We start from the raw sequence: 11,486 nt of genomic DNA on the forward strand, positions 1-11,486 counted from the left end.
CATGTCTAAAAAGGGCAACAAAAAAAGACCACAGTTGCTCTGCAAACTGGAGTTTAATTACATGAAGAATTGTGGGAAGGGGGGGTGAAGGAGGAACAGAACATAAATCCAATCCAATGTGGATTGTTAGGTAAAGATATATTTTAGCCTCAACAAGCCTTCTTCGCAGCATCAACATATTTTCAATACCATCTGACCGAGAGATTGACTTACAAGCTACAAGTGAAAAAGCACACTCACCAGTTTCCAAAGCCACAGTCCATGACTGCTTCCAACAGGGCCATCTCTTCCTGTGCCGTCCATCCAGGCTCCAGCACGGGGAAGTCTGACGTCTTTATTCAAAGTTAAGAGTCAGGATAAATTAAATGGTCAGTGTGTGGTGAGTGTCTGTGTGTGCAAGACATTTTTTTATTTGACTTACCATTATTTCATATTTGTGATCACTCTCATGCTTCTTATATTCAAATCCTCTAGTGAAACACTGGAATAAAAACATTCAATTTCAGTGTCTGGAAATGAACAAGAGCTCTAATAAAATGTTTGTACATTTGTAAGGTAAGTTACTCACCTGGAGGCAGAGTAAAAAAGGCGAGGGTCCACATTCTGCACACTTGATGTAAGGCTCAGTTAGATAAGATGAGCAACCTCTGCATGGTGGCTTATCAAAAGGATCATCTGAAATGGACATGATTAGCGTTTAATCATGGACGACTAACAGGAAAAACTATCATGTTAACATTTGCTGACATGCAAACACTGATCACTTGCATACTAGACAAGGCTATTGGTACAGTCGCCTCTCAAAGCAGCCTGCAGTCAAGGCCAACAGATGCTAAATTTGGGCTGTAAACCAACCACTGCATATAACGGTAGCCTTAATGCTAGTTTTGCTAACGCTGCTTATGAAAGCTTAACGTAGTTGGTTAGGTTTAACTATCTCGGATTTATAGTAGGACGTGTCTGAAAGTAATCCAACAATAAGCACACGCTATGCTTTTTTTAGCATCTACATATATGCAAAGGCTGACAAATATGCAGTAACGTTACATATAGCTAACGCTTGCAGAGCAATGCTAGCTGCAGTGGAGCTAAGGTGGCTAACCACCGATAACTTGAGAAAGGAGCGATGTGTTTAGTGTAAAGCTGCAGCGGTTACATTTTGCTATATTATAATATTGATATTTACTTCCAAAAGATGCCAGACGCTCCATAGGACACTGTTTTAACAAAACTAATACCACAAAGAATATTTTTTTTCTTCTCCTTCGTCTACTTTTCTTCTTCTTTTTTTGGCAGATTACTACTTTTGTATTATACCGCCACCAGCTGTACAGGAGTGTGTAATACCATGAGCTTCATAGAGTCTATAGGCTTGAATTCATTCAAAACAAACAAAAATAAATAAATAAAATAACAAAATAACAAAAAAAACGTATTCTTTTCATTAAACCAGTATTATGAAGAAAAATAAATAAAGCTTCAAGTCTCTCCCTTGTCATACCCTGTTCTTCAAGTATATTGCGTTCTCTTCTTCCATTTCCTGCCACACACTAAAAAATACTGGGCTGAAAATAACCCAAATTGGGTTATTCCCAACCCAGTACCTGGTTCAATATAGGACAGAACACATGCTGGGTTGTTTTGACTTTTTGAACTGGGTTGAAATTTTAACCCAGTATATGGGTTGCTTCGCCTAACCAAAATATGGGTCATTCTGACACCAATGTTGGGTTAATGCAACTCATTACTGGGTCAGGCCCACCAGCCCAAATATTGGGTTAAATTGACCCCCTTGTTGGGTTGATATTTGACCCATTTGACCCATTTAGTTATTCTTTAATCTATAAAATCCCTATATTTTTAATAATAATAGATAATGCATACACTTCATTGTCACTGATTTTATTGAACAATATTTAATTTACTCATTTAAAAGAGAAAAACTGGAATAACAATAACAAGCCCAATTCCCTTATCACATGAGCATTTCCAAAGAAGAAACGCATGGGGCCTACATTGCCCCTACCTCATTTCAAAATGTGTATCAAATAACTGGACTAATACCAAGCAACAATTATTAACAATAATTCATTTCCTCCTTATATTCCTCCTAAATATTAGAAATAGAGAGAGAGACAGAGAGAGAGAAAGAGAGACAGAGAGAGAGAGAGAGAATTCCCTTATGCATGAGCATTTCCAAAAAACAAACGCATGGGGCCACATTACTACTACCCCACCCACTGAAAAAAAAACACCAAAAAATAGTTTGACATAAGTATTACCATAGTTTATTATCTATTACTATAGAGTAGCTTATGGCTCAAAAAAATTCACAAATCTAAGGGTTATGTTGATGTTATAATTTCTACCTTGAGGCAAAGACTCTGTCTGCACGTGGAGCTCCCCCCGCTGGGCCGCATGAACAAGCTTCTCGCTGAACCTCCTCCAGGTCAAACATTAGTCTGATGCCTCTTTATGAAGAACCTTGAAGTCCTGCACAATCTGAGAGGGGGAGATTTAGAATAATTAATTAAATCATATATCATCAAAACAAAAATAATAAGATAAGTGAGAGAGAGAGAGAAAAATAGAGAAAGTGTGTGTGTGAGATTGAGAGCACATTTTGTAATAAGAAAATTACATTTAAAGTATTGCTGTGCACAATGGTAGACAGAGGTGTAGTGGTAAAATAAGAGGTAGCTAAACTATAAATTATGTGGCCATGGTAAGGTTAATAAAACCTCATGCCAATTGTTTGCCTTCTATAGTTGTGGAATTTCTGTCACTATCAAAATGGTATTTCAGGACCTACAATGGTGACCACAGGTGATGGGTAATCAAAATGGGATTCTGTTTAGGTCTTCAGTGGCACGTTTTGTTTTTTTAAAAACCTTTATTTATCCAGGTAAACTGTTTGAGAACAACTTCTCATTTACAAACATGAGAAGTTATATAGTGTTAGATTCTTTTACATAATGCTTTAACATGTCAAGATGTTGTACTTCTAAACAAAATGGAGTATTGTGTAGCCTACAACTTCATCGGGGATGCATGAGGATAGGGTAACTCATTTTTTTAATGTTGACATATTCAATAATATTAATAATAGGCCTATAGTACAACAATATAACATTTACCTGCAAAAGTGTCAATCAGCTCCAGAAGTTGCCATTCTGTTAACTTTAGTTTAACAAAGTCCTCCATATTCAATCGCTACAGGGGAGAAGAACAAGATCTGTTAATGTTCAATCAATGTATGGAAGTGTATTTTGCAGTCTGTCTGTCTAGTGAAAATATAACGAAGTTGCTGTAATCTAGTGCCATGTAGCTAGCTAGCTAGTGGTCTTTTCATAATCACCTAAAACACAATGTGGTATCTCTACAATGAAAGTATGTCATAAAAAGCCCGTGCTCACGCGGAGCTCTGTAACCAACTGACAGACACACTTTTTCGGCTTAAAATGACAGTATAAACCGCTAAAAACACAACAACCTCACTGTCCTCTCCACACGCCAGTCAGGTACACTTCCTCGGCTTAGAATTACAATACGAGACGCTAAAAATACCACTACCTTGCTGACGGAACACACTTCATTGACTTAGAATTACGGCAACAATCGCTAAACACACTGCAAACTCACAGTCCTCTCTTCCCGATTCACAGCCCCCCTCTCGTGGCTTAAAATAACTCACCGTTGTCGGCTCCAGCTGCTAAACTACACGTTGTAAACAGCCATGGGCTGCTTGCCTGGTCCTCCCGGTAACGTTAGCAGTTAGCAGGTTTAGCATGGCGGCGTAGTCGGGATCACTTTACTGGTTATGTCTCAATTGTTTTTGCGAGTAACCAACTTGGGTACTCTAGCTATATAATTCAATGTGAGTACACAAATGTTGAAATGACATAAAATGCCCATCCCTAGTAGCTGTGATAAATTAGCCTGAAGCTAATGTTTACCTGTTCAGGAGGAAATAAGCCAACTCTGCATCCTTTTGGGATCAAAGCTGTCTCCATCTTTCAAATAAATCTCCAATATTTTTGTTACGTCTCTGGTCACGCAACTGTTAGAAACATGCTGTTTTCTTTTTTTATGTCATGTAGAATCTATCTCCGTTGATCCAGTTTGTTTGTTTGCTGCTTTCATGGCTGTACTACCGTTACAGCTGTAGCGCGCTGGGTTTACGTTTTTACAGGTATATCTGGCAACCTGGCCTGGCTGTCAGACTGGGCCGTTGATAACAACACACAGATCAAAACATAAACATAAATTCCGTCACGGAATGTAAATTTAAAAAAGAAAAAATACTGACATTAGCATTGTTGTCAGAAAAGATAGTATTTCAGTTTAACATGTTTCCTTAATATCTGATGAGGCATTGGTGTCATTTTTGGATTTATTACAGTACAAATATTAAATATTGGACCTTTAATGTAGTCATTATTACAATATGGTCCTCTTTCCACTCCATTTTTAAATAAATGTGAATGGCTTCCCCTTATCTCCCAGCGCTATTGTCACTCGTTATCGATTTTTGACATTATTTCGAATACTCAGTCAAGTTTCAAGTGTATTTATTGTCATATGCACGCACTGCAATTACAAAGAAGCAAGCAGTAGCTTACTTGGCGATGAAATTCTTAGTTCTCAGGCTCCCTCCAACAATGATCATAAAATGTTTATAAAAAGAAAATCATGCACGTAAAAATGACAATCTAAGACATAAAATACCACAGAAGTTAAAATATAGGAATAAAATACTATAATAAAATAATATATATTTGTGATAGACAGGTGTACAGTAATTGCAAAATATATATAAAACTGTAGTAAATGTACATGTGTAATGAGAACCAGAGGCAGTAAAAAATATAATGAAGCCTATACAGTATACTGTATATGGAGATGTAAACAGGTAGTACAACAGTGAGTTAAAGTTAAAGGTAAAGTGACATCTACAGTATGTATCCGTGCGGTGTGAGTGTCCAAGATGCACCTGACTTAATACTGAACAGAGCAGAGACACTACAGACTAGAACTTTGTTTGGTTTGACTTGTTCAACTCATTCTAAAGCCATCAAAATGACAAACAACTCAACAGTATACATCCTTAAGGAATTTGAAGTTTGTATATTTCAACTCTGATAATCAGTTATTGGATCTTTGGACCCATCAGTATTAATCTGTGTACCTTTTATATTTACATTCCTTAACTAAATCTCGCTCACTAAATCTGCACTTTTGCACAAATTTTCATTGAAGAAATAAAATGCTGGTGGTCATTCTCCATTCTACCACAAGGTGTTGATCTTGCACCGTTTCTGTTACGAAAACTATAAAGGCCTTGCAAGTCTCTCTTTCTCTGAGCACAAACTACCACCTGTGCCTTGTACAGGCCAGTGTGTTTTAGGTTGGATAATGGACAGACATTGTTTTTGCCCTCCTTAACTCCACGCCATTACAGAATGACTTGCCCTGAAAACAGCTCACTCTAATGCAATAAATATCTCTGCTACTATTCCTGATATTTTCCAGTGTCTGTGTCCAATTTTGGCCCCTGGATCAAATACAACTCCTGCTACTCAAGGACACCCCTGGTGACTTGCACATCAGGGGACCTGGCAATACAAAGATTCAAAAACCTTCATACATAAAACTGCAGCTCTTCATGCCTCAAAACCACTAAACATAAATGAGAAAGTAGGTTTTTTTTGTGTGATTTGGATGAAATGACCCTTTGATTCATTACATAGGCTACTGTATGTGACATCAGCAGCTAGCTGGAAACTTTCTCACATGACAGAGTAATGGTAATGTTAAACTATAGGTCACTATCGATCACTTTACAACCAAAGGTGCAAACTGACATGACATGACATTTAGGGGGGGAATTATATCTCTCTGACTTTCAAATTTGATTATAATTACCCTTTATTTCAGCAAATACATATGAAAAGATCTGTACACCCATAAAGGGGACATAGTGTGGCTACTAAACGGCATATTGGGTTAAATCTGAGTGTTCTCCTTTCCTCTTTTTACCCTGAGCCATCTCTGTGAGGACGATCCACAGTGACAAGTGCGTTCAGATGCAGCGTACCCTGCGTCCTGTCTCCTGACCCTCAGGGGTTGTCTTGGACCTCTGGGGAGAGACTTAGTCAGCATGAGGGGCCGTGAGCAACACAGATCCACAAGTAACGACAAAGCGGACTCCTGACAGACTGTGCACAATAAAGGGACAGTTGTACTTTCTCTCTTGGTGGAATTTCCAGCTTACTGCCAGATCACAGTTTGTTTAACAATCCTGTGAGAGCGATATGATTTATTTATCTTTAAAAGGGGAACTTCTCTTTTCTGTGTGTCAGTTGGCAGTTTTACCCTAAACAACTCTCACTGAGGCTCACAACAACTGTATTTAAACATTAAAACTTATTTAACACCCAAACATTACACCCAATTGAGATTTCAGAACATCTCAATCTAAAAAATTGCCGTTAATATTCTGCTATAACAGCCTCTGCTCTTCTGTGAACACAAGAAGATTTTGGACCCTGGCTGCAGGGATTTTTCTCCCATTCGGCCACAAGAGCATTAGTAAGGTCCAACACTGATATTGGGCGATAAGGCCTGGCTTTGCTTTCAGTGTTCCAGTTCATCCCAAAGGTGTTGGATAGGGCTTGAAGTCACTCTCTACTGTCAACAATATAATAAAAGGTAAAAATGCAACAACAAAAATCTGAAAACGTTTGTTAATGTTTGCTGCAGCCCAACTTGTATGTAACTGTTGACAGTACTGTAGCCTCCATACGACTTTAATAAAACAAGTCACAACAACCCACTGCAGCCAATTTGCAATGCCAGGGTCAGCTTATGTGGGAGCATACTGTATAAAATCACATCTTGGCAGTGAATGTGGGCAAATCCATTATCCACATGGAGACTAACAAAGAAAATAATGTCAGCTTTACAAAGTGACATGTGTGCTCCCGTACGACGGCCCCTGCTGCAGCCTCATTGCCTGTAGGCAGCCAACCTGCTGTCTCTTCAGCCACATGCCACCCCCGCCTACCCACAGTGCCCCTCTCTCCTATGCCTTCACATTCAGAGCGAAAGCCCTGAAAGACCAGGCAAACCCCCAGCCTGCAGGCCTCACACTGCTTATGTGGATTGAAGACTGAGAACCTTGGGGTTTCTCTGTTATAGACGTGTGCCAGATTATACACCAACCAAACAACGCACACCCCCACCCCATTAGATCTTTAAAAACTCCCCCAGTCTCTGCCCACTCCTTTGCTTCTTAGAAAAGCACTTCCCAGCTGCTGTGATTTGAATACGAGGGCCCCACCGAAGAAAGAGGGCATCTGGCACACGCCTAAGAGGCTAAGAAAAAAAAGTTAAACTGCTCCTGTCATGGAAATGATCTGAAACAAGATTAAGCCTCTTAAAAAAAGCAAAGAGGTAAAATGGACACATGCCCTTAAATAAGTCCAGACAAAAGGCAACATGAGGAGACACCTGGATAATGTCGATATCCTCACAATGAGTAGTTGCTTGGAGTGGTCGTACACACTGAGAGCTTTGCTTTGCATATTGGATTCATGAGTAAAGGTCAGCGAAGAAAATCATATTTCTTTAGTTTGTAATTAAGGACATGACAGCAGTAATTGCGTAATCACTCTCTAAAGGATGTTTTCAGCTCAGATTGATTAGGCTACCTGCCCCCATCTGGACACTATCGCTAATTACCATACAGTTGCTGTGTTCACAGGAAAAGGTCCAGTTACTGAATGGAATTAATTCATTACACATTGAGAGAAACAAGTCTGTTTTGATTTAGAAAACATGTCCAGGGAAGACATTGGTCATTGAGCCTACTGATTATATTTTTGTGGAATTGTTACTCTAAATACATTAACTACAACAATTAAAAAGGATAAGATAAGATAGACTTTATTGATCCCACACTGGGGAAATTCCCTCGTTACAGCAGCTCAAAATTGAAACACAACAGATAAGAAAAATACACATTATATAGAAATAGATAATAAATATATAAAACAATATAATAGTAAAATAGAAAAATAAGAGAAATAATAGTAAGTTTCAAGTAAAGGTAATTCCCAATAAAGTCAATAAAAATGCTTGAAACTGTACGGTAAATGCTCACTTGTACTTCAGTAAACATCACAGAAACAATCCCAGTTAAATATTAGGACAGATTACATTTAGATTTACAAGGGAGCAGAACTTGCATGGGAAGCTGAGAAATTGTGTATTTTATATGTAAAGTCTATACCTTTTACTATTAGATATTCTACATACATTTCTTATTCGTCCCTCCTACACAGCTGCAGAGCGGTTGATAGATGACAGGGTTGCAATGCCTTGCATTAGGGCACTTTAACAATTTGGTGTTGTGTTTACAGATGATGCAACCACACTCCTTTTATAAAGGGCCACTCTACTTTCCACTTGGTGGTGCTTATGATATGATATGATAGTACCTAAAGTGTCTAAAAAACAAGCAGGCATGTAATTAAACCCAATGAACATGGATATAACACAAGATGCTATTGAGTTGCATTATGGGAATTGTAGTATCCAGAGGTTTTGGAGCTCAGCCCAGACTAGGGACTAAAAGTCAGGAGCTTTATGGAAGTGCAAAATGGAATCATTGGAGTATGTCTTTAATACTTGGTATATACCCTGGCTTAGTTAAGGGAACAAAACTGAACAAATTGCTTTTCACTACCTTTGGTAAGCCATCCCTGAAGTGACAACAACTTCATAAAGTTACATTTGAACCACTAATGGAGATCACATACTATCAGATTCTCAACATGGTGCAAAGTGACTCAAGACAGAGGTCTTAAAACAGAGAGCTCATGTGTTGATGAAACTCTAGATAAGTATCACATTTTTGTCATTGTGAGGAGCAGCTGTTAAACTTCATTTTCTTGTTTCATCCATGTTTTGTGTTAAGTGGAGAGTTTGGAGCGGGGTTCAAATGGCTGTTGACACTGCAGATTTACATGTAAGCACAAGCCATGAGATGTTAAAGAAATTAAGAGGACTCTGCATTAAGTGTCATATAAATGTCAATAACAATCCAGATTGACTTCCTTCAGCATCTACAAAGTACTCAAGCAGTGTTAGCGTAAATAAATTCATGAAAACAGATGCCTCCCACACAAATGTGTCATTAGTTTATTTTCGCTGAACGAGAGGTTCTCCCTACCCTACATATGTTCTTCCTCCCGATGGACATCCTCTCCCCACGGCCAAGGTAACACCAAGGAATCAGCACAGTGAGAGTTCAGGGAGGTCAACAAGTGGGTGTGGAATGCAAGTGTTTCCCACGCGGCATACCTCGACACACTAGCCCTGAGAAAACATGTGTCAGACCTTAGCACAGCAGACTGGAAATCCACGAGGTCTGCTCGAAAGGGCCACAGCGTCTGAGGAGCCATCAGGTTAATTCAAACAATCTGGGGAGCAGGACAACAGTGGTGGAGGATGTACTCAGATCCTTTACTCAAATAGTTTGCAAATAAAAAGTCCTGCATTCAAAATCACACTTTAAGAAGTCGTACAGAAGTATTATCAACTAAATGTTCTTCAAGTATCAAAAGTACAACATTCCCCTCTAAAATGTATGTAGTAGAAGTATAATGCAACATAAAATAGAAACACTCAAGTAATGCACAAGTAAAATTGTACTTATGTACAGTACTTGAGTTACTTTCCACCACTGCAGGAAAATTAAGATGCGGACAGAGTGGGAACGTGTTTAGCGAGCCGAGGGAAGAGATTTCTGTGGCTGAAATGCAGAAATTTTGGCTAACACACTCACACTCAGGCACACACCAAGTGGATGTACCCCACTGAGGCCGAGCTGTGGATGGAAAAAGAGCTCCCCATGTGAACCACACCGTGTTTCCTATGTACCTCTTACGGCAGAGCGGCTCTACCACAACACTGTCAGAACGCATCAGCTGCTGGAGCCTTGATGGCTTCCACACTCGGGTTCTCCCAGTGGCGCCCTGGAGAGACGCTACAGACCTGTTGCTTTAGTCCTGCTCCTAGCAGCCTGTTCAGCCTGCCTCAGTCTCACTACATTGCAGAGGGATCCCTAACACAATATCCCCCTCGGCTTAATCTGGGGGAATAATGGTGACGTGTATTTTGCATTATCCATAGTGGCGTTTGGGAGAATGGACAGAAATAACACGGGTCACACGGGCCAATGTAAAAAGTTTTTTTTTATAAAAGGCTGATCTGTTGTAGCTGGAGCATAAATGGCCTTGAGCCCTAGAGCTTTTATGAGAAGAATAATATCCTCAGAGCATGACCGGATGACCTCATTGGAAACTTAGGAGAGCCTCACGTTAATCTATAATGTCTTCTTTCTACAGGGTGGCAAAAATGTGTCATGTCATCACTATATTCTCCTCTCACAGTGGTATGCAGCCTGTCAACGGAGTGAAAGTATTCTTGGTTGTCACCTGCTCTTTTAGAAGTGAATATGTGTTGAAGTGAGCAATGAATGGCAGGGTCAGAGCAGGAATGCAATGACAACAGCATGAGAGGGACAGAGAGAGATAAAGACACATGCATGTTGGTTAGACGTCACCAGTCATACCATACAGCACCAGTTCAGGGTTACGACCTGTCCGCTTTCTACTTCACAGCAGAAATGTATATATCTACTCAGCCTGGGTGTCCACTGTGAGTTTTCTGTGGGACCAGATCACAGGAGGGGATTACCGAAGCCAGCTGTTGGGTGGGGGAATGTGAAGGGTTTTTCCCCAGTTACCGGTTAACGAGAGTACAAAGTGTGCTTTTAAGAGCCTGATTGTGGTCAGTGGACGCAGTGTAATGACACCAAACAGCAGAGGTACACAGAGGACATGCTGCTACCAACTTGCAGACATCCCAGGCCAGACAGGGGCAAATGGTGTAAGTACATCCCAGTGGTACAGTTGGTGAGAAAGTGTGTGATAAGTCAGGCGAGACCTGGGATATGACTGAAATCTAATTGGGATGTTAAGGGAATAAACTTTAAAAAAAATACAGAAACAATTATTACACAACTCCAAATGAATGCTAATGTTGCTTTGTGGTTTTTCTCACATTCCCGGCATGAAAATACTATCACAGGCAAACATAATAAAGCTGGCAGGCTGATATTGCCTTAATATCTTAATAGATAAAAGGTGTGGTGATGGTCGAGAAACATCCTGAAACTATGGCAGACAAATAGGAACATTCCTTTAACCCCAACTATTTAACAACACATCAGCCAATATAATCCATAATCACAATAAAATGTGTTTGGAAGAGACTCCAAAGTCTCACAACTGTTTGAAAAAGTTGAATGAATACAGTGCCATTGTTTGCAAGCTTGGGAACAGGGCTCCCACGGGACAAGACATGACTGAAAACAGGGACTGGGATCAGGGCATTTGGGTTTAAACTGGCATGTGGTT

At 39.7% G+C, this 11,486-nt stretch overlaps 1 protein-coding gene and 1 long non-coding RNA gene across 4 annotated transcripts in view; both read right to left on the bottom strand.

The window, feature by feature from the left end:
• tada2a (transcriptional adaptor 2A) overlaps positions 1-1,307 on the bottom strand; it is a 19,942-nt gene extending 18,635 nt beyond the window's left edge. The window contains exons 1-4 of one of the 2 annotated variants that reach the window (XM_028573830.1): positions 1,187-1,307; positions 569-675; positions 422-481; positions 241-332 (exon numbers count right to left, since the gene is read on the bottom strand). In XM_028573830.1, the coding sequence (XP_028429631.1) occupies positions 241-332; positions 422-481; positions 569-675; positions 1,187-1,211 (284 nt within the window). In that variant the 5' untranslated portion in view covers positions 1,212-1,307. The remainder of the gene's footprint in view (positions 1-240; positions 333-421; positions 482-568; positions 676-1,186) is intronic. The other variant, XM_028573829.1, reaches the window with a different exon arrangement.
• A 1,068-nt stretch (positions 1,308-2,375) lies between these two features.
• Positions 2,376-3,996, bottom strand: LOC114552779 (uncharacterized). Of its 2 annotated transcripts, none has more exons than XR_003692223.1 (3): positions 3,957-3,996; positions 3,138-3,213; positions 2,376-2,502 (listed from the first exon to the last, which is right to left on the bottom strand). It is a non-coding gene; the product is annotated as an uncharacterized LOC114552779 (long non-coding RNA). The 2 variants fall into 2 exon arrangements; XR_003692222.1 differs by lacking the exon at positions 3,957-3,996 and adding an exon at positions 3,695-3,731.
• Between the last annotated feature and the right edge of the window lie 7,490 nt (positions 3,997-11,486).

This window comes from Perca flavescens, chromosome 3 (genome assembly GCF_004354835.1).
Source record: "Perca flavescens isolate YP-PL-M2 chromosome 3, PFLA_1.0, whole genome shotgun sequence".
Taxonomy (NCBI): domain Eukaryota; kingdom Metazoa; phylum Chordata; class Actinopteri; order Perciformes; family Percidae; genus Perca; species Perca flavescens.